Raw genomic sequence first — 23,434 nt, 5'->3', positions numbered from 1 at the left:
TCTCTTCTCAAGAGAAACACTTTACTGGAAAGTTAATGTAAATGTAACTAGCATTCAGATCATGCAATGGGAATGCAAAAACACCTGGGAGGATGGGCAAAGGCCAGACTCCAGGATCTCTGAACATTTGATTGTTTTCTTCCTCGGATCCTTCATTTCCTAGCTTCCCCAGGTTTGCAACCACAGATATACAACCATTAATGATCTGCATCTATCTACATTTCCATTGGATATATTCTGATTTCTTTATTTCACTGAAATTTTTGGAACTGGACCGAACCAGTTCTCTTGTGGAATTTGAAGGTGTTTGTTGTGATCTATGGTTTCTGAAAGGTACACTTCTGGAAGAGAGGCTTCCTTATCTCCTTCTTTCTCCATCATGGAATGTTGTTTGTCACCATTCTTTTTCTTGTTGTCTTATTTATGGTATTTACTGGCATGGCTGCTTTGATTTTACAACTTATTTGAGGAACCAAATACAAATGCACCTATTATAAATTAAGCTAAATTTAATACATTTGGTTACTTCGGTTATTACTTACTGACGTGTTTAAGTTATGATATAGTATATTTGGATTGTCTAATCTGAGGTCTTCCTTTATAATGCATTCTTTCAGGCCTTGTGCTCTGTTTAAGCTGATTTGGTTCAGCTGGACACAATAATTGCTTTCTGTCCTTTACTGGGTGCCAGAAACAGGCTTTTAGGGCCTCTGACATAACCACACTGGTTTCGTAACCCGGAATTTATATTATTTTAGTTTTGATCTTCATATAATAGAGGATATATACAAGTTGGAGACAATTCTGGGAAAACCTCTAATGCAGGGGCGGGCAATTGTTTTGGGCAGAGGGCTGCTTACTGAGTTCTGGCAAGCCATCAAGGGCTGCATAACATGCAGCTCAGGGCAGATAAATATTAATTTTCTAAATTTTTTAGGGGCCCTGTGAACTGGATAGAATGGCTTGGTGAGCCACATCCGGCCCCCCCAGCTGCATTTTGCCCACCCCTGCTCTAATGTGTTCCTTAGAGCTCAATCAGCAGTGATTGCTACAAGAATAACTGAATGGGCTCTTTCCTTTGGTCAGGATCAGTGAGAGCAGCCTGATCCCAATGGCTGGAGCTGTGGACTTTTGTTAGTATTCCGAATACCAAGCCACAGGTTGGAAACAGGATATCAGCAAGAGGTCAAGAACCTGGGGTTAATATTTAGGAACATTAAGTCAAGGGGTAGATTCAGCCTGAGGTCAGGTATCAAAGGTCAGTAATCAGTGGTTAAAGATTAGGGACTGGCTTTCAAGATCATAGGGAAGTTAGGCTGGAAGGGACCTCATGAGGTCATCTAGTCTAGCCTCCTGATCAAGACAGGATCATCTCTCACTAAATCCTCCCAGTCAAGTCTCTGTTTAACTTGTTGGATAGTCCTAGCCAACTCATGACCTAGTTGTTGTAGCCCTGTCCTGGGAAGTGGGAGATACAGGTTCAAGCATAGGTCTCCCACTCCCTGCACAAGTGGCACAAGTGGCCTAACAACTGAGCTACAAGGTATGAGCTCCCCTCCATTTTAGTTCCAGCAGGCATGTGCAAATAGAATCAGAATTGTGCAGATGCACTGGGAATTCCAGTCTTCAGTCTGGTGATCAGCATGTGTCTTTTGTCTCTGCTTTGTAAGGGCTTGTTATTTAAGCTTTGTTGTATCAACCTGATACTTGCATCTTCTACTTGTCACTGCTTGAGCAGGATACTGAGCTTATATGGAGCATTGTTCTTATATTCTAACCTATTTTATGGCTATTTATTATTTTAATCTTTCATGAATTTTAGTTCCTTAGCCCAGATGCCAAACTAAGTATTTTCTTTATGATAAGGCAAATCAGAGTTGAGAACATTTACCATTGCATTTGCTGGGCAACAATTTACAGAGACAGTCCATGACTAACAGCTCTCAGAAATACAGTTTCTTTAGTAACTGTTTCTTAAGGAGATATTTAACATTTCAAAAAGACACAAGGTCTATGACTGTACTCTCTACAAAGAAATCATAGTGCTATGGTTTTCTGTATGTGCTCCCCCTGGCCTCACAGCAGAGATGTAGTCTGCCCTATCATTATGAGTACAGACGTTTTTCTCAATATATAATACTCTGTCATGTCCCCACATAAAGCTACTACTGCTGTGTTCAACATTCCTTCCACAAGGAACATAATTGATAATGCTTGTTGCTGTTAATCAAAAAGAAGGAGAACTTAAGATAAGCAGTTCTCTGATGCCTATAGACCACATCCATCAACTTTCTCTCACATGTACAGTCTGATATCAGTTTAACCTAACGGCCACTTATCATAGATGGCCCAGGGAGACTCAAGGTCACTCCAGAAACTGAGTGCCTTACAAAGAATAACTTTGGGGCAACTAGCCTCTATGGCTGCTTGCAAACATTAAAAAAAATAATAAAAAATGGCGCTTTAATTTAAACTCCATCCGCCCCTTGCTGAGCCCAGTGCGTGCCCAGAAGAAGCATCGCGTTAGCTGGACCTGGCTCACCCAACATCTATATAGATTGGGCACTCTAGTGGGGCTTTTTGGTGCTTTTGCCTAATAGCTGATTGACTTGGCTATTAGATAAAAGTAGCAAAAAGCCCCACTGAAGCACCCGATCTATACAAATGCTGTGGAGCTGGGTCGAAGTAACTTGCTGCTTCTTCCAGTAAAGCATGGGGAAAGGGGTGGGTTGTCTTTTTTCTTTCATTTTTTAAAATCTGTAAGCAGCCATATATCCTCAAGAGGAGGCTGAGAGGTGATCTCATGGCCGCCTACAAACTCATCAGGGAGGGGGCAGCAAGAAATAGGGAGTGCAATGTTTACCAGGACGTCTGTCAGGGTAACTAGAAATAATGGCCACAAACTGGAAGAGAGCAAATTCAGACTGGACATCAGGAAAAAATTCTTGACAGTGAGAGTTACTAAAATGTGGAATAAGCTTCCAAGGGAGGTGGTGCTGTCCCCTTCCTTGGAGGTGTTTAAAAGGAGATTGGACAGACACCTGGTCATCTGACCCCAGCACTCATTCCTGCCCAGGGCAGGGTGTCGGACTCAATGATTTAATAGATCCCTTCCAACCCTAATATCTATGAAGCTATCCCTAAAGCTTGGTAATAGGTCTGTCAGGCACTTTTTTGTGGGAATTCTTTAGTGTCCAATTTAATAAAGTTGACTGAAATAGTAGTATATCTTAGGTTATCGTTGAAACTGCATGTAAATACACCACTTGAAGTATGCTCTGAATCAAGAAACCATGAATATTGGCACTCTTTAGCCTTAAAGAACTGTTTAATATTATCCTCAGGCACTTTAATTGCAACTCTGTTCCAGGTTTGATGATCATCTCTGTTGAATAATTCTGTATTCAGTTCTTTAAATAGTCACTTACAACAGTGTAGCACACACATACCTGCATTCATCAAAACATGAGGCTGATACATACATGATTTCCTATTGCTTAATAGTAGCTATCTACAAAACAGATGTCACTATTCATTGTTATGTATGACTTTAGAAGAGTGCCCTTTAGTGAAAAACAGTAGGTAATTGCATTTGATTCAAGCTCTTCAAGCAGACTTCTAGCAAAGAAATATAATGAGATGATAAAGTGCCAGAAAATTTTCAAATTAAATATAAACTTAATCTTGGAACTGTTTTGATCAAATTTCCTTTTCTTATATTCCAATTTGTGCACATCCAGTGGTATAATAAATATTAAGAACTGTGGTGTGGCTTAAAATGTAAGTTGTGCTGCTTTTTTAACACACACCTTTACAAGACTTTGACAGCTTAATTATTTTCTTTTCCTAACCTGGGACCACAGTTAACCATTCATGCTGCTGGGACTAGTAACAAGTTGGATGTTAATGTGGAAATAATGTGTTGAAATTTTTATTTCACCTTCAGAATAATGAAATGGTGGAGCTGCAGAGAATACGGATGAAAGATGAAATCCGAGAATATAAGTTTCGAGAGTCAAGACTTCTTCAAGATTACACAGAGCTTGAAGAAGAAAATATCACTTTGCAAAAACTGGTGTCCACACTGAAACAGAATCAGGTAAGTGTAGAAAAAAATATAAGTGCTTGCTTAAAAAAATATGACATTGATTGCTTTTAATCTGCATAACATGACCTGGAAGGCTATTGATCTTTGTATGTTACGTGACTTTTTATTAAAAATTTATTGTAACGCAATATTATTCGTCAGATATAGCCCCTTTTACTTATGTAATTCTTTCAACTGATTTAGAGGATTTCTTTTCTTCCAGACCCAGAGCCTAAAAGAAAAAAAATTTGTTCCACCATTTGCCCGTTTGAAATGTCTCTTTAGACAGTACTGTCTGGAAAAACATTTCAGTCATGTGAAGAGGCTATTCCTATACTATGGGGTTTCTTGTGTAGATATATCCAAGCGGGTACTAGAAAAAGGCATATTAGCCTATTTTAATAAGCATTAGCCAAAGGGCCCAGTTTTTTGTGATGCTTTAATAAGCATTAAAATAGGTTAATATGCATTAAATTGCATATGTAGATGTGCCCTAGGAGACTCAGATCCACCAATAAGTATATGCCATCTATTTATATTGCTTAAAAAAATGTTAATTTTTTATGGAAATCTTTCTAATTAGATAATCAAGAAAGCAGTTGTCTTTTAGGTTGAAGAAAAGGGATTTGTTCCTCTCCCAGAAATGTTAACTTGTCATGATGCATATGTGATTTAGCTGACTAAACTGGCAGCAATTGCCTTCTTTTTAACACATCGTAAGCCAGCACAGGATTACAGGTTATGAAGCAGTTCCTTCATTTCAATAACTATACACTCAACCTATATACAAGTTGGTGTATAACTATACTCTCAACCTATATACAACCTATAAACACTCAAACTATAATTGAGTGTTTCCTAGCTTCTGTAATATTCAGTCACTTTATGTCCTAAAAACAGTTCAACAGCTTAATTACGGTTTTTATCAAGTATCTAAGGAAGCCCCAGTGAGAGTCCTGCCAGGTGATGAGCATCACCTGACTGGGACCATACTGTGGTCAGTCTAAGTCCTGTTGTGGTCCTGATTGGCAGCTGAATCTGGGCCTTGAACTGGCCTGCGGGGTCCTCAGAGCCAGACGTCAATCAGCTGATTGTTGGATATCTTTGCTGGTGCAGAGGGGTCTGGGGTCATGATGACAGGTATTTATACATGTGTTGCAGAGCAGGGATGGGGAGGGCGTTTTAATTCAGAGCCGCTATAATTAAAGTGCCTGGAGCATCATATGTATCAGTGTCCCCACACTGAAAAATGCTGGTGGGAGTACTTTAACTAAAGCTTGCCATACAAGCACCCCTGCCACCATTTATCAGTGTGGGGATGCTGATACACGTGACGCTGGAGTCTGCTGGAGTGTGGTAATTACCACACTCTAGTCCAGTGGTCTCCAAACTTTTTTGATTGCACATCCCAATCAGTAAAAATTTTTTGAGCACGCACCCCCAATATATGTATATTTATTTATTTATAAATTATATACATGTACTACTGTATGAATATATTATGTAGATTATAAAACATACACAAAAATACAATTAAAAAAGGATGAGATAAAGATGAAATAAACAGTATTTTAAAATATAAAAAATATTTTATTTATTAACAGTACAAAAACCTTTTTGCTCTCACTAAAAAAATTATTATTAATAATATTTTTTAGTGAGAGCAATGTGATTGAATATGCTTCATTATTTTTGAAAATCTTGGTCGAACACTTTGTGATACAGTGATTCAAAGGTCTGGCTCTAAGTTCAGTTTATTTCGATACTTGGTTTTAATGGCTGTCATAGCTGAAAAAGATAGCTCACAAAGATACGTAGATCCAAATGGAAGAAGTGCATTGTTGGCTGTGCTCACTAAATGATGATACTAATTTTTCAATCCCATCCACCAATTATGCAAAGGCAAGGTTCATCGTTAACGATAGTGGATGTAAATCCATATTTCAAATAGTCGTCTTGATAATTTCGAATTGTTTTGGCCGACTTCTTGTCAGATCTGATTAGATCGTCATTGTTTTTACCTCGTAATGTGGCTGACGAAGAGCTCATACTGGGGGTAGGAGAAGTGTCAGCTCTGCCATTTTCTTGTTGTTCACTTGTGCTCGAATTATTAGTTTTATCTTCAATCCACGGTTTCTTTGCAGGAATCTTTTTAAGCCACTTGTCCATTTTGTGAGGGTTAGTTTAGTTAAAACTAGACAATGTAATCCGTAAATCCACTTAACCAGGCACACGTAAACTGCAATACATCTCAATACGCTGAAAGTGAACTAACGAGTGAGGGCGCCACTGTCAACCCCTCCGCGTTGTGGAACTCCCACTTTTCCCTCAGGTTACCTCACGTACCGTATGTGACACGTGACTGTCTGACATACGGACTGAGTGAGGGCGCCAGTGTCAATCCGTGTATTAAATATTAGTAAAGCTTAATTTCCTTCTTATTTTTTTAGATAAAAAATAAATATAAATAGAAGTTCTAATATTTTCTTCCCGCACCCCAATGGATCGTCTTGCGCACCTGCTGGGGTGCACGCACCCCACTTTGGAGACCACTGCTCTAGCAGACTCAAATAATCACAGCACATTGGACCAGCCCTGCTGCATGTGTATAGGTGCCTGCATGTCCTGCCACACACAATGAGGCATGGCAGGAGGAGGAGTTGGGAGCATTGATCAGATCCCATCATGCCTTCAACTGAACATGTCAGCAGCCTGAGATTCATGAGAATTTATGTGTATATTCTTGCCTTGCTTGTTTTATGTATTTACATCTATCGGTATGGAAATAAAGATAATAACATGCATTTTATAAATCGGGTCTCTTTCTGCTACCTAGTATTGGCTCACCAAGGGACCTGGACAACTAGAGGAATAGGTGACTGGTTCTCTTCTCTGTTCTATGTTTAAATGGGGATTCTTCACAATAGCAGTTTGGGTTATCAGTCGGGGTTATTGGGTAATTAGCCTTTTATTTTTAAAATTAAAACCATAATAAATTATTTTTAAAAGCCCTGTAATTTGTTCAGTTTTCATTATACTATAAATACTTGGGCCCAGATTGAAAAGTTATTTAGGCACCAAATAATCATTGAAATCAATGGGAGTTAGGCACCTAAATAGGAAGAAACCACCTTTAAGGCTTTGGGCATCAGTGGCTATATCTGCTGAGAATTAAGGCACCTCAAAAAAACCTCTAAAAGGTAAGTCACACACTATTGTTAACTTCTCATCTATACACAGTGTCATAATACACCTACATTTGTGTCACCTTTGGGTAAATGACTGTCCTTCCATGAAATACAGTAACGTAGTCTCCTAATAAATCACCCCAACATGGAATTTAATTTGCCTTAAAAAGTGCCTGTCACAATAATGAATAGAGAGTACCTCCTGAATTTTCTGAGTGCTGTGTTCCTTGCAGCTGCAGACAGTGCCTGGTGTTCATAATTTTATTCCTTTTAGTGCATAGTTCAATACGGCTAGAAAATGGCAGGTTTTTATGACCCAAATTTTAGTATTATGAATGTTCTTTGTCTTATCTAATTCAGGTTGAATATGAAGGCTTAAAGCATGAGATTAAACGATTTGAGGAGGAGACAGTATTGCTAAATAGCCAGCTCGAAGATGCCATCAGATTGAAGGAGATTGCTGAACATCAGTTGGAGGAAGCCCTGGAGACTTTAAAAAATGAGAGGGAGCAAAAGAACAATCTGAGAAAGGAACTGTCCCAGTATATCAACATAAATGATAGTGTGTACAATAATCACATTAATATATCAGTAGATGGATTAAAGTTTGGAGAGGATGGAAGTGAACCTAATAATGATGACAAAATGAATGGGCACATTCATGGGCCTCTTGTGAAGCTAAATGGAGATTACCGGACTCCTGCAGTTAGGAAAGGCGAATCTCTGCACCCAGTCTCTGACCTCTTCAGTGAGCTCAACATATCAGAAATACAGAAACTGAAGCAGCAACTCATGCAGGTAAGAGTCACCAAGTGTTATGAAGGTATGCCTGACTGATAGCATTTTATGCATTAACTGATGTAATTGTCTCTGATCACACTTTCTACCATGCACTTCTTCATGGTTTTCACTTTCTATTTCTGCTTATGTGTTTTCAAATCTTGTAAAAAGTTCAGCATAGAGAATGGATTGGCCTGAATTAAGCAGAAATGAGGTGGGATGCGAAGGAAGGGACCCAGTCACTCTTGCCAGATTCTAATGCCATTGCTTTCCTTTAATAGCACTTTACTCCCATGGGTAACACCACAGCTTTCAGCAACACTACATTCAGTGCAACTAAGCTTGTCTGAATTAGGGCACAAGTGTATCTAGGCTCAGTTCTGTTCCCATTGAAGTCAAATTGAGATTCTGCCCTTAATTTGAATTGGGACAAGATTTGACATTCTGTCAAAAGAGGTTGAAAGGAGAAGAGAGTTCCTCTTGTTAAACATTTACTCTGAGAGCCCTTGATGTTTGAGACATAACAGACTGTTGTATTCCACATTAGTTTTCCCTGCTGATGCACACTGCAAGGAGTGCCACTGGTGAGTATACTGCCAGCAGTTTTGTTTTTCTTTCTTTTGTGCCCACACAACCATAATCAGAATATAAGATTGGGAAGTGATCCAATGCCAGAAACACAAGCTGCCAAAGGTACTGTTGTCATCATCTTAGAAAGGATACAATGCAGCACAGTGTAAGAATCCAGTCATGCAGTCTCTTACGCAGTTCACATAATGGGAACTGAAAGTTCCTGGCAACTTCCAAGAAGCATTCAATACCTCCCAGGACTGGGGTTTTTTTACGTGCCCATCCTAAAAGGAAACTTGCTTATACAGTGAAAGAAGAACGGAAGTAAAAGTGAGTATGTAACAAACCTAATTCGGTTGTGATCAATGAGCAACGTATCCTTACATGTTGTCATTTTTTTTCTGGAGAATTTATTGTTTTATACAACTCATTAGCAAATAAGTTATGGGAAGTTTTAATCTCAATTATGGGATGAAAAGACAGTGATGATTTGGCTTGCAGTGTTTGGTAAACATAATTTTGAGGCAATAATTATTTTAACTAGAGCAGGTTGAAACATTTTGTGGGAGAGATTGATATTGATTTTTTTCCCAGATCAGACCAAGAAGTCAAAATTTACCTTTGAAGTAAAATTTCAGAGAAAAACCATTTCATGTCAACTGAAACATGTTGTTTCAGTTCCAAAATGTAAATTCAAAATGTTCTGTTTCAGTTAGGAATATCTCATTTTGATTTTTTCTTAGACTAAATTTTATCAAAATGTACATGCTTTTATGGATCATATCAATTGGATAAATCGGCATTTTCTAAAAGAAAAATGTTCTATTGGAAATGTTTTGGCCAACTCTAATTGTATCTGTATAATTGACCTTATTCAACATCTTAATAATGTTAAGGAACTTAAAGATAAAATAGACACAGCAAGAAACTTAACATTTCCCTAGATGTTTAAAAGGTTTCCATAGGCTGCTGATACGCACTTTCTTTTTTTAGTGACAACCTTTTTTCTATTTTGAACCACATTAGCTAATCCTGGATCACGCAAATTAAATGCAAGAAATTCCTCCTAAGAATTTGTGAATAAACGTGGGGATTCAATTACATGTTCAAGCTGGTAAAAGGCAGTGATTCAGCAAAATTGGATTTGCAGTCTTCAGCACCGCCCTTGTAGTATTCAGTTCATCCAGGCATATATTGAAATTTGGTTTGTGTGTCTCCTGCTTCATGTACAGAATGGCAAATTCTTTGCCCTAATTCATTGTGTTAGCCCACACAAATTATTTATTAATGCAGGCATGATTTTTCAGCAGCTCCGGGGCTGTCCTGATCCATGCGTGTTAATAGCACAGCCCCTGGCTAATACAAAAGAGAGACCTTACTGTCAGTGTTTGTGCTTCAGGAGTGCAAACAAGACATACCTTACAAATCTGGTTGGTAATGTAGTCCATCAACAACCAGCGAAGTCTGACCTCTCAATCACCATTCCAAGGGCAGTTAATGATTATATCTTCTCCCGTTTTCCTTGTTGCAATAGAGAAATTAGCCATCTCCTTTTCAGAGTGTTAAATTTTCACCATTGCTTCCAGTACTTTGTTCTCCTAATTTCATACCCAACATCATAGCCTCCTTTTTAATGGTTGAAGATAAAATTTCCTTCAGATTCTCCATGTCAAACTTTCCTTCTTTAGCTTCCATCATACTCCTACTTAACCTTCCCTGGAGCCAAAAGAATAAGACCATTAGCATGTCTGCACTGCATTTCCAGTGGCCCTGGGGAAGATCACTTTTGAGCATACCCTACTCACACATTACAAACCTAGAAATGTAGTACTGAAGTATTCCAAGGACACCCCCATCACTCAAGAATGAAACCACTCCGTGCCTGCTCTCAAGATGTCTACCTTTAGTGATGCTTGAGAGCAGGCATGGAGTGGTTTCACTGATGCAGTTCTGGGTTTGGTATAACCAAGTGGGGACAGATAAGTGGAGTGTGTTCAGGAAGACTCCTTCCAAAGTGTGAACATAGCCTAGAAGTTAAGGTCCCAAATCAGAGTTCCTGTTCAGATGTTCCTCATGCTTCCAACAAAATTCATTGCTAATTTCTCTTGTTAATAAATTAAAGAATACTGATATATAATTCACAGCAAATTATTAAAATAAATTGTGGAGAAAATAACCCCAAAACTGAAATCCTTGTAGAGAAGAGAACAGGTTGGATTACTTTTTCTTTTGTCATTTCAGGCAACGGTGAACTTTCTTTCTGAAACTTCCACTTTCATTGACCAAAAACTACCCCAAATTAGACTGAAAAATAACTCCCTACTTCTAGGAGGTTGCTGTGGGTGGATATAAAGGCCTTGTAGATTTTAAAACGTTAAATATAATTACTGTACCTAAGAAAAGGAGAAAGTTATTATTTTCAAGAAGTTGGCTTTGGAGTTTTTAGGTGGGGTTTTTCACTTTAAAATAGAAGCATGTATTTGTGACCTGGAACAAACAGTAACATGCTAAAGTCATCAATTGTTATTCTACCTCTTAGAAATCATTTACTTTCATTCTTTATATGTCATTCTGTAACAATGAACTCCAGTCAACCCATATTATTTCTTTACCAGCAGAATCTACTGTTAGTTGTCTGATTACAGGGTTTCACCTAATATTCTTGTTGTGCAGTCCCCTTAGCCTATGAGATCATCTGTCCATGTAATGATGACTACATAGATATCTTTTTAGTATATGGTCACCATCACAGAGAGAATTGACCCTTTAAGATGGCTGGAGCTCTGCCTCAGTCATGCCAAGTTCAGCATACTTCACCAGATGACAGCCAGAATTCAGTCATGAAAGATTTAAATACTTAAAGTGTGCAGTATGATTAACAGTACAAGAAAGGGAAAATTGAGGCAGCACTAAGACCTGGCGCCGAACTGGGAAAGGTCCTGGTTCAGTCATAGAATTTTACTAACTACTTCAGTAGCCTTAGATTACAGTGAGTGTGTCTACACGAGAAGCTTTTTTTCAGCAAACAAATCTGCTGCACAGTAAAGTTTCACTGTCTACAAGTGTGTAACACTGTGCAGTAAATTAGTCTACTGCATCGTTAGCTACTACCTGTAAATACAGGTAGTAAACTAACTGTGCAGTAGTGCATGTGTAGATACTGACCTGGAGCAAATTTGCTCCCAGTCTGCCCCAACACCAGGGGGCTACAGGGGACAGGAGCCAAGCAGTGCCAGGACTAGGGTGCTGTCTTCCAGGAGCTGTTGGCTAGAAGCGGGACAGCTCCTAGCCAGCCCCCAGCTGTGCAGAGAAGTCCTGCTGGGCATGGGGTTTATCCCCATGTGCATGGGTCTGGGAGAGCTCTGCAGTGGCAACTGTCTCTTGTCCCCGTACACATCAGGACCCCTCACCCATTGCAAAGACTAAATGCAGGCAAACATGCAAGGAGGTAAGAGTGGCCACTGTGTTATAACACAGAAATGAGGCAACTGATAAGAAGATTTGATCCCAGTTTTCCCACTGAAGTAATTAAAATAGGATTTATTGTCTCCCTTCTGCCCATACATAGAAGAATTAGGGCCAGATTTTTAAAGGTGCTTGAATGTGGTTTCTATTTTTGCTCCTGCAGTTCTGTGCCTGCCACTAACAGCAAATTCTAAAATAGAGGCTAGGTTTTATAACAGATCTATAAAATCAGAGGATCATCCATCATGTATTCAGCCTTTTACAGTAGCAGCTGCAAGGTTCTTAGTTATGAAACTATAGGAGCTAGAACAGCTCTTCAGAACTTTTTATGAAATAACTTTAATATACTTTAAATCTTTGAAGGCCTTCCCCCCCACCCCCCATATATAATTTTTACAGAGACTGATTTCACTCTTTCGCTGAATACCATCAGGAAGATGTCTATGGGTATAAAATATTTAAAATGGAGAGCAGCCGGGTTTGGCTGGTAAGTCTGTTGTGAGGGAAAGTGAGGGGGCAGATCAAGGCCCCCTTGGTGAAGGAGGGAGTGGGGTTCAGGCAGGTGCTGTGGAGGCGGAGTGGAGCAGGGCATGGGATGGAGCCACGAGCAGCTTGTCCAGGGAGCATGGGGAGGGGGCTTAATCCTGCTGTCATGTGCACCCCAGGAGGGCATGTTCCCCCAGATCTGCAGACAGGGCGAGGGCAGGCTGTTGTTGGAGGCTGAGGCCGGGGCAGTGCTGGGCTCTTCCCAGTGGGGGGGCTGGACCAGGCTGCACTTGGAGCAGGTGGTGGTGGCACTGGGAATGGTGCTATGGGGGGGCTACAGCAGATTCTGAAGTGGCTGCAGCCTTCCCCCCCCAGCCCTCTATCCAGTGCCACCACCACCCTCTCCAAGCACAGCCTGGCTCAGCCCCCTGCCTGGAACAGCAGGGCACTGCCCTGGCCCCAGCGTGCAGCGGCAGCCCGCCCTCTCCCCACACGCAGATCTGGGGGCACACGTCTCCCGTGCCCTCCTGGGGTGTGCGTAGTAGCAGGAACTGCCCCCCCTCCCACACCCTCGCATATGAGCTGCTCATGGCCCCATCCCGTGCTCTGCCTTGGCTGCGCAGCCCCTGCCCCAGCCCCACTTCCTCGCTCACTGTGGGAGCCTCAATCTGCACCCCCTGCTCCTTCCCTCCCCCCTGCCCCTTCCTTCCCAGCAGACTTACTACCCTGATGCTGCTATTCAAGCTGCTTGACTGCATATTGCCAATTGGATCGATATCGGCTGATATGGCTCATTAAAAGTTGGCTATTGGTATTGGCCCAAAAAAAACTCTATCAGTGCACCCCTACTTATTTTCATGGTATTCAGTAGTTCAAAATTGGACAAAGGCAGGCATGAAACTTAAAACATTATGTTTTTTTATGTGATAGTCAATGTTTGAACAGACCAAAACTAGCAACCATTAACTTGGTTCATTTGCTTTCAGATTTTCTTTATTAAAACCACTGGGGATATGGCATTCTCCACAGCACCAACCATCCCCTCTTCAACACACAGATTTCCCTATGGAAATGCAGGAGGGAATTAATATAGTTCAAAGCCAGGGGTAGCATAGCTTTTGTTTGTCTTTCTCCTCCTCCATTCAGGGAGAGAGATGTTTCAGTCCTAAATTGTATTACACATGTACATATTAGTAGACTTTGAGTGACACCATCTATGTGCAGTCCCATTTTTTAATCTTCAGGGTGCACTGCAAGGCCCATTTTTTCTCCCATGTCCTTGAGGAAGTATGTTTTGTGCAAGGGTGAGTAATGGTGCTGTCAAGCTCTAGGGACTGTGTTTGTGCTGCTTCCAAACATGTTATATTTGTAGGTAGTTGCTGGGTTATTCTATGTGTGAGAATTTATGCATCCCTGTAATATATTTTTGGAAGGTTGTCCAGAGTATCCAAAGCATCCCATCAATGTTCTGGATATTCTTTATTGAACCTTATAGGCATATGCACTGTTATAAATATATAATGAGTAAAGGAATAGCTATACTTTCTACTAGAAATACATAAATACAGAAACTTTGACGAAACATGTATGAAGCAGGATGCTGCGTTATATCATGAGGCAGATGATATGAAGGTTGATGCTTATTTAAAACTTATGGAACTTATTTCAGGATCAATCTGATATTTAGTGAAAACCTGCAATGATCAGTCAGTGGCTAAGGAGAATTAATAGGGAATTAGGTAGGATAAGTAATAATAATATAAAAATGACCACAAATCTTTGTTATTTAATTTCTACAATTTTATTTTAAAATCAGTGAATAATATGTCTCAGTCTCCTTGAGTGCTTTGAAAATTTCAACTAGAGTATATTGTTTGGGGGACAAATGCTGTTTGCAGTGTTTGTTGACCACCATAGAAACACAGGTAGAATGAGAACTGTCCTGTATCTCTTAGTTTCATTGCCTTCTCAGACATTTATCTTGTATCATTCCAGGTGGAGAGAGAAAAAGCTATTCTCTTGGCCAACCTTCAGGAATCCCAGACACAGCTGGAACACACAAAAGGAGCACTGACAGAGCAACATGAGCGAGTCCACAAACTCACGGAGCATGTCAATGCCATGAGAGGGCTGCAGAGCAACAAAGAACTGAAGGCAGAGCTAGATTTTGAGAAGGGCCGGGACTCTGGGGAGGAAACACATGACTACGAAGTAGACATCAACGGCTTAGAGATTCTCGAGTGTAAATACAAGGTTGCCGTGACAGAGGTGATTGACCTTAAAGCTGAAATCAAAGCCTTAAAGGAGAAGTACAATAAGTATGTAGAAAACTACACTGAAGAAAAGACAAAGTATGAGAGCAGAATCCAGATGTATGATGAGCAGGTGACAAACCTCGAGAAATCAACTAAGGAAAGCCACGAGAAAATGGTTCACATGGAAAAAGAGTTGCAAAGGATGACAAGCATAGCAAATGAAAACCATAATACCCTCAACACCGCCCAGGATGAGTTGGTAACCTTTAGTGAGGAGTTGGCTCAGCTCTATCATCATGTTTGTCTGTGTAACAATGAAACGCCAAACAGGGTCATGCTGGACTATTACAGGCAAAGTAGAGTTACCCGTAGTGGGAGTCTGAAGGGACCTGATGATCCCAGGGGGCTTCTCTCTCCTCGGCTCGCCAGAAGAGGGGTGGCATCCCCAGTAGAAGCCAGGACCCCAACTGAGCAGGTTTCAAAAGAGAGCACAGAAGTCGGTAAAGAACAAAGCCCAACAAAGACACCTACCATTTCTCCTATCATCACGGCCCCTCCTTCATCTCCAGTCTCTGATACCAGTGACATTCGCAAAGAGCCAATGAATATCTACAACCTAAATGCCATAATAAGGGACCAAATCAAGCACTTGCAGAAGGCTGTTGATCGGTCAGTGCAGCTGTCTCGCCAGCGCGCAGCAGCACGTGAGCTGGCACCCATGATTGATAAGGACAAGGAAGCCTTAATGGAAGAGATCCTGAAACTGAAGTCACTGTTGAGTACCAAAAGGGAGCAGATAGCAACCCTGAGGGCAGTGCTGAAAGCCAACAAGCAGGTAAGATGCTAATGACATTTTCAATGAGTGGTGGTCACCAGTTCCATTGCTAATCAGTGTACCACCTAATGAGTATTTTTGTAGTTGAGCATTCAGGTATCAACTGAGGAACTCCCTGCTCAGTCAGAGTCCTTTTTTCCCCTCATCTCCTTCCAGTCATACTGGATACTTTCTTTCCAACACCCAGTGTTGGTCTTAGGGGTGGACAGAATGAGTAGTTTGCTGCAGAATTTGAGATCCTACAGCTTAGCTCCAATGCTGCTGCTACTGCAGTGATTCTGAACCTTTTCAGATTCAATGCACCCCTTGTTAGATTCAAGGCAACCCTCAAAAACTGCCAGCTCTTAGTTTCCACTCATTTTTTGACAATGAAAAAATAATAGAGTAGGTTTTCTGTTGCAAAGAACTTGGAAAAACCATAACAGATCACAATATATTTAATAATATGGGAACCTTTTTGAAATCCCTGGGTTTATATTGTGGGTCATGTTTGCACACCTAACAATACTAACAATGTATGGCACTCTGAGGCACATTAAAAGGCTCCCTCATTGAACATCACTGTGCTAGTGGGTTTCCTGGTTGGAGAAACAACCAAGTTTCAAGAGTCACAACCACAGGCCTAGGTCTCTCACATGATATCAGGATGTGCCACATCCTCAAGCATGGGCAACTGGTGCCACCTTATTCAGGGGGGCACATGCCCTCCCCCCCCCGTGACCAGTCTTGCTGCCCCGGGGGGGTCCCTTATGGCAGATCTTGATGCCCATCAGGGAGGGGTTCCCCCATGGCAGATCTTGCTGCCCGGAGGGAGTTTCCCCACAGTTAATTGGGGGGGGGGGCGGTCGGGCTGAAGATCTACTAGGTCCCTTCCGACCCTAAATCTATGAAACTATGAAACTATAATTGCTGCAGCTGCATCCTGGAGTTAATTGGCGGGGGGTCGGGCTAGAAGATCTACTAGGTCCCTTCCGACCCTAAATCTATGAAACTATGAAACTATAATTGCTGCAGCTGCATCCTGGAGTGGCTGTGGCCGCTTCTGGGAGAAGCTGCAGTGATTGGCCGGCGCTTGCAGGGGGGACACTGGCACTCCCACCAGCCCCCTCTGACCATTGCCTAAGTGGCGAGTGTGGCCAATCAGGGTGTGCACCAGTGCTCTCAAGGGGTACACATGCACACATGTGCACCCCGTACACATTGCCGCTGCCCTCAAGACACAGTGCACGATGTCAACATACTGGGGAATAATGTGTTACATTTATGCTTCAGGGATGTATATGGTAGCTGTGTTGGTCTAAGACAAAAAGAAATGCAGAACTCTAAAACTCTTGGTTAATCTCTGAAACCTCTTGGCAAAGATGGATCTGCTTACTCCCATTTTCTTCTGGGAATACTGAGGTACAATAAATTTAAATGATTTGAGCTGGCATATGTATGAACTTGGGTATGAACTGAGTCAGGATTAGATTGCTTGCCTCTACTGTTGTCAGTGTAGTTAAAATGAAGTTAAAGTTGAGAACTTTAAGTTAAAGATTATTCAGTTGGCAAGCAATTCACTTTATGCTGATGACAGTAGAAGAGAATCTAATTCACTCTCTTTTATAGGTTTTTTCTTACTACCAGCTAAAATGCAAGCAAAAATAAAATTGTCCTGCTAAAAAGGCAAAATTATGCAACCACAGGGTGCAAAAATGCTGACTAAGAAGGTGCTATAAAAACACTTCGCAGAATTAGAACTACTCTTTGGTATATAACTCCCCCTGAGGCAACTACGTGAATATTAGGAACCATACAATTGGATATGTGACCCCTTCCATGCAAACTGAATACCCCAAATCCCAAATGATATCAGTTAGTGTTAAAGATCTAAGACAGTAAAGCCTCATTATAACAAACCTTGTTTTTAAGAACCCCTTCTTTTAACAATCCCAACAGCAGGAAATGGTTTTTTTTATATTGTTACCATGCAGCAAATCAACTAACTCTCTTATAGTAAACACTGTCTTTTAATGAACTTTTCTCCTGGTCCCAGGGGTGTTCATTATAATGGCATTATTATAAGATAATATAATGGTATTATAAGAAGAGAGAAGAAAAAGCTAAGATGGAACGAAATAATTTTAACTGAGACTAGCAATATTGCCATCCTCAAGTGTTCAGGAATCACAAGTCAAGACCTGGAAAATCATGAGGTTTTAAACACTAATGCACTTTGGGTTCTTTTTATTTGTCCTCTGCTTTGTGAGACTTTGGGGTATGAACCTGTAAGTCAGTGGTTGTTAACATTTCTTGACTTGAGGCAGCCTTCATTAGATTGAAGACACCATATATTTTCTGAATTGAAAGACACCCAATTTTAGAAATTATTTTTTGTATTACAGCGCTTACCTTCTTGCATAGGAGCCAGGCTATAAAGATAAGGAATGGGCCTGGGAAGAACAAGCCCAAGTCTGTGCTTATGTGATTATCTTCTTAGATCTCTCTCATCTCCTCACAACTTGTGGAACCCTTTAAAGGATCTGGCAGCATCCCAGGTGGCACATCACCCTGGCTGAGAATCACCAGGGTAATCTGGTTCACATTTTCAAGCTTTTCTCTGCAGTTTCCAGGGCTAGATTTTTTTTCTTTTTAAAAATCAAATATATTTTCATGTAATCATAGGATTCACAATGAAATTATGAAAGTTTCATAGTTTCTAGGGTTGGAAGGGACCTGAGTAGATCATCTAGTCCAACCCCCTGCCATGGCAGGAAAGAGTACTGGGGTCAAACGACCCCAGCAAGGTGTACATCTAGCCTCCTCTTAAAGACCCCAGGGTAGGAGCCAGCACCACTTCTCTTGGAAGTTGGTTCCAGATCCTAGCCACCCTGACCGTGAAGTAGCACCTCCTGATATCTAGCCTAAATCTACCCTCTGCCAGCTTGTGACCATTATTCCTGGTCACTCTTGGAATTTAAATTAATGAAGTTAAATTAGCAGTACTATGCTGACATGACTAAAGTTCTTGAACTGGAAATATGTATTGAGTATGCTGATTTACTAATATGTACGCACCAAAAAATATGGATTTACCAGCAGGGAACCTTGTTTGGTAATGCTAACATTGATACTATAGAGGGGAAAAAAGTGTAATATAATATGTTTCTTAAGGAAGTCCATATTGATTTCAATCAATTTCCTTGTAGTTCACATCATAACAAATTCACTAATGATGGGGTTGAAGATACAGAGTATCAATAAAATTGTTCTGTTATATTAAAGTACCATTAGCACTCCTCTTACAGTCACTGTTTAGTTTTTATCAGACTTTCATAATGGTATATTTCCTTAAGTTTCCCCTTATTATATTTAAACACATTTTGTATCTCATGATGGATAATAGCAGGGAATAAACATAGAAGAAATAGGAGGGCTGATTCATGTACCCAAACTTACATGAGTTTTCTATGTGGACAAAACGAGAAGACAGGAACACCTGGCTCAGGGCAGCCCAAGGACACTGATAGAAGTGGCATTGGTTACATGATCAGTCCCTTGAAAGTACACTGCAGCCGTGCCCTGATAGAATCATATAATTATAGAAGTGCATGGCTGCAGAGCACTTTAAAAGTGCTTGATCATGCAAAAAATTAGCCTTTTTGTGATGAGGGTTTAGAATAATGTGCTCCAAAGCAGAGTGCCTTCATTAACTTCTGTCTGTCTCTACACACGATCAGAGCTGGGCTAATGCAGCTAGGGAAGAGAGCCTGTGGAGAGGCAGATCCTTCTGTATCAGCTCCAAAGTGGAGCTTGATCCCCTACCTTCCTGACCCAACAACGAATGTTTGTCAGGTCCAGGGGGGTGTCACTGTAACTCATGGCACTTTCTTTGAAGAGCCATGAGTTAGAGCGAGGAGCTGTATGTCTGTTAGAGTCAAAGACACTCCCAAGGAGATTAACATGAGCATAACATGCTCACAAATTAGAAAATACTCTTTTGGAAAACGAGAGTTATTCTGTTATCCTTCCTGGGGCAACATTGCTGCACAGAGCAGAAACTAGTCTCTTCTGGTGCCTGTACATGTGCAGGATGCTTGCGGTACCACATTCTAATTAGAATGCTGCAGCAGCCTCACCGGCACGTCTATTCAGGATCTCCACATTTCAAAATGGCAGTAGGGTGCTTTAACTAAAGCACGGGGTACTGAATACACAAGATGTTGTGGGTGTTTTAATTAGAGTGGCTCCGAAGAGCTGCTCTAATTAACCCAAGCCCCACCCTGGAGCATATGCATAGATGTCTTTCCACTTCTTTTAAAGACTGGAAGTCTTGTCCTGTTTCTGTGCCCAGAGGCGTGTTTTTCTTTTTACGAGGCGAGGAGATTAGTCTCCTCATTTTATCTGTGTTTGGGACCAGCAGCTACACCAAGATGTAACAGCCAGGGTTGTAATAAGACTTAGAGCAGGGGTGGGCAAAATGCAGCCCAGGGGCCGAATGCGGCCTGCCAGGCCATTCTATCCCGCCCGTGGGGCCCCTAAAAAATGTAGAAAATTAACGTTTATCTGCCCTGAGCTGCCTGTCATGCAGCACTTGATGGCTTGCCAAAACTCAGTAAGTGGCCCTCTGCCCAAAATAATTGCCTTCCCCTGACTTAGAGAAATGTTCAGGCTCTTAGTTTCCATTTTTAAAAATTGCTAGGGAAAATACCACATATTTAATTCAGTTTTAGTCCAGGTAGCAATAAAATTAGAAATAGGCAAATGCAAGTGTGTATATTGGGAATTTGGGGGGTTTAAATGATGGACACTAGTGTCAAATGGGTGAAAAATCATTTTGGATAAGATCCTCATTCCTGTTTACGGCACTTTATGGTGGGTGAAAAGCAGGGACAAGGGACTAGTATCTTATTCAACTGAAGTGAAGAATCTTTAGAAACAAATGCCAGGATTGCAGTATTAACAGTAATATCCTGCTCTGGTAATGAAGCTACACAGTGACTGTAGGAGGCATGGGTGCTATCTAGTGGCCAGCAGAAGTATGTCATATTGCAAATGCAGCTGCACAGGGTTTCTACACAAAATAGAAAATTGTAGTATTTCACTAATGTTTTGTGTCACCACAACATCAAGGCAAATAGTTCACTGAAAAATAATATAAACAGGATATCTCCCTCTTAACTTTAGCTGTAGTTCATTTTCTGTGCTTCAGGAAAACAACCAAGAAACTTAGATTTCTTAATATTTATCTTTATCTTGCAGTCATCTTTGAGGACCCAGATAATACCATGTATAGCATATATCTTTTTAAATCTTTAAATGCAGCCATGATTTGTATGATTTCTTTACATGCCTAAAACTTGCATAGCCATTTCCTAATTTGATGTGAGCATTTATATTACAAGAATCTAATTTTGCTCTGTTTGCTTTATTTTTGAACAAACGTTTTATGTTCTGATGCAAGAAAAATTAACTTCAGGTAAATTATAGTAAATGACATTCTCGCACACAGGAAACCGCAAGCCTTTTGCATGGAGGTAGTAATCTAAAAAAATCTGGAAAAAATATAGAAAAAGGAAGGAGGAAATGGCATATTGATCAAGGCAGGCCTGGGCACATCTGACAGGCTATTTATTTATTTGGTTTATATGCCACTCTCTCAAAAAGCCAACTTACAATAAAAGCTAACTTTCTTTGTTTTAATTCATGTACTCATTTATTCATAGCTTCAATTACCTGTATCAGCACTAGTTTTGGAAAGCAGAACAAACCAAATTTTAAAAATGTCAAGCAGTAGTAATTATATGAATTGTAAACTAAATCAGCTGTTTTTCTGATTTTTCATTTGGAATAGTGTAGAAATTTAATTATATAAAAAATAAAAAAAATTGGGGAATCCTGACTACAGTGTGGAATTCGGTAGCCTGAGTTTTCGTGATTAAAAATAATCTCTGTCAGGTAATCAGTAGTCTAATCAGTATCACTCACACATCTTTGATGGTTGAAACCGTGATCCCCCCAGCTTCCGCAACTGAGGCAAATGCCAAAATGCTGAAGCTTTGGTGGAATACCTTGAGGGCATGAAAAAAATTAAAAGGCCTGAAATATAGACCAAAAGCTTGTGAGGTTAAGGCAGATAAAAGAAATGAGGTTTTTTACTTTGAGTATTAGGTAGGACCAAAGGACTCTATAGTCTGTCAAGTGCCAAGTACTTTTTGTAGTGAAAATAACTGGTCCCCTGTTGTGCTTTTTGTGTGTGAAAAGTGAAATACCATTTTACAGCTTTTTAGCAATGATATTATCACTCACTCAATTTGCTTCACACTTACTGTAAAATGTGAAGTGAGTAACAAGAAATTTTTGAATGTATAAAGGTGTCTTGAAACTTGTCTAAACTGTAAGGAAAGTAAAGCTTGCAGAAGGGTTTAAAGTTTAAGCCACTGTAGAAAATTTGGGGCTAGAAAAGCAGCTGTGCAGTAAACAGAATGATGAAAAAGAGGCAAAGTAGATAACTGGTGATCGCTTAGGCCCTTTCTACACATTACAAGTATTGCACAATAAACTGGCTAATTGAACAACTACCTTAAGACCATCTACATGTGCAAAGTACTTACCACATAATAAAAAGCTCCAACCAGCTATAAAGTTAGACCTTGAAAATATGTACTAATTTTATAGCTGGTTGTGGTCAACCTTTAATTTGCGTGTATTGTAGGGTCTCCCCTGCAGCTGGGAGCCCCCTCGGCTGACAGGGCTTCCAGCCACAAGGGTGTGTCATGTCCATCATGAAACCTCTAAGCCCCAGGGACCATGGCTGCCATGATCCCCAAGGCTCTGGGGTGCGTAAAACTACACCAAGAGCCCCATCAGGTAAATGGACTCTTGTCAGGTACAGGGCTGGGAGCCCCCTCAGTAAAGGGGGCTCCCCACCATGGGTGCCTGCTTCTTGCTGATGCAGCGGCAGCCCAGGATCGGGCTCCTCCTACACCGGCAATAAAACATCATTTGATCTAATACGTGATCCCACAATCATACCTCCTGCCACACCTGTGGCATGGCAGGAGGCATGCTTGTATGGATCATGCATTAGATCCAGTGCATTAGACGTGTAGAGTGGGTCTTAGGGCCAAGAGGTTGGACAGAGATTTGCGTCTTGCAGTACCTCAGTTGTGACTGATCAGCTTCACAACCATGGTTTCCAACTGGTTCTTGTGAGAGTCTCCCCTAAAGGTATGTCTCTGGCAGATTTTTCCCTCAATCAAATATAATAACAGTTGACAACCAGTATGGAAGTTAAAATACCTATATAATTAAACTACTTACAATGTTCCTTTATTTTCTGTAGTGCCTTTGGCTGTCATGAAGAATTGCAGGCCTTCCCTCAGATCTGAATATGAGTGTTGTCAGGTGTTGATGTAAATCCACTAGTTCTGATTGTATCTTAGTCCTTGGGCCCAGCCCTATCAACTTGCTGAGGTGATTTGCCACAGCACATACAGCTTTACATTCTGATTTATTTTGGACTTTAAGATCCTCATGCTTTTTTTCAGACTTAGGTCTTTTTTCTTGTTGCCCACAGTGTCAAGACAGTCTACTCTCCCCAGTCTCCAATCTGGACTCTGTGGCTCACATAGTCTCATGAATGCTACTTGTTTTGTCAAGGTTTTAGTCTTGATCTTCCAGTACAGGTCTCCCTTGCCAACCACGGTTTTGTGTATCCACACTTAATATTCTGTATACCATTTTCGCTACTTCCGGGTTTGTTGCCAAGCATGCAGAGGTCCCCCCC

General features: G+C 40.7%; 1 protein-coding gene across 9 annotated transcripts in view; it reads left to right on the top strand.

Moving 5' to 3' along the window:
• BICD1 (BICD cargo adaptor 1) overlaps nt 1-23,434 on the top strand; it is a 316,001-nt gene that overhangs the window by 223,201 nt on the left and 69,366 nt on the right. For all 9 annotated transcript variants that reach the window (XR_002096917.1, XR_002096916.1, XM_019515468.1 and 6 more), the window contains exons 3-5: nt 3,947-4,099; nt 7,636-8,073; nt 14,572-15,666. Coding sequence is in view for 7 of the 9 variants with exons in the window: in XM_019515468.1 (XP_019371013.1) it covers nt 3,947-4,099; nt 7,636-8,073; nt 14,572-15,666 (1,686 nt within the window). In the remaining 2 variants the exon portion in view is untranslated. The remainder of the gene's footprint in view (nt 1-3,946; nt 4,100-7,635; nt 8,074-14,571; nt 15,667-23,434) is intronic.

Source organism: Gavialis gangeticus, unplaced genomic scaffold, assembly GCF_001723915.1.
Source record: "Gavialis gangeticus isolate Ggan-Ray unplaced genomic scaffold, GavGan_comp1, whole genome shotgun sequence".
Taxonomy (NCBI): Eukaryota; Metazoa; Chordata; order Crocodylia; family Gavialidae; genus Gavialis; species Gavialis gangeticus.
This window is presented reverse-complemented; position numbering and strand designations above follow the sequence as displayed.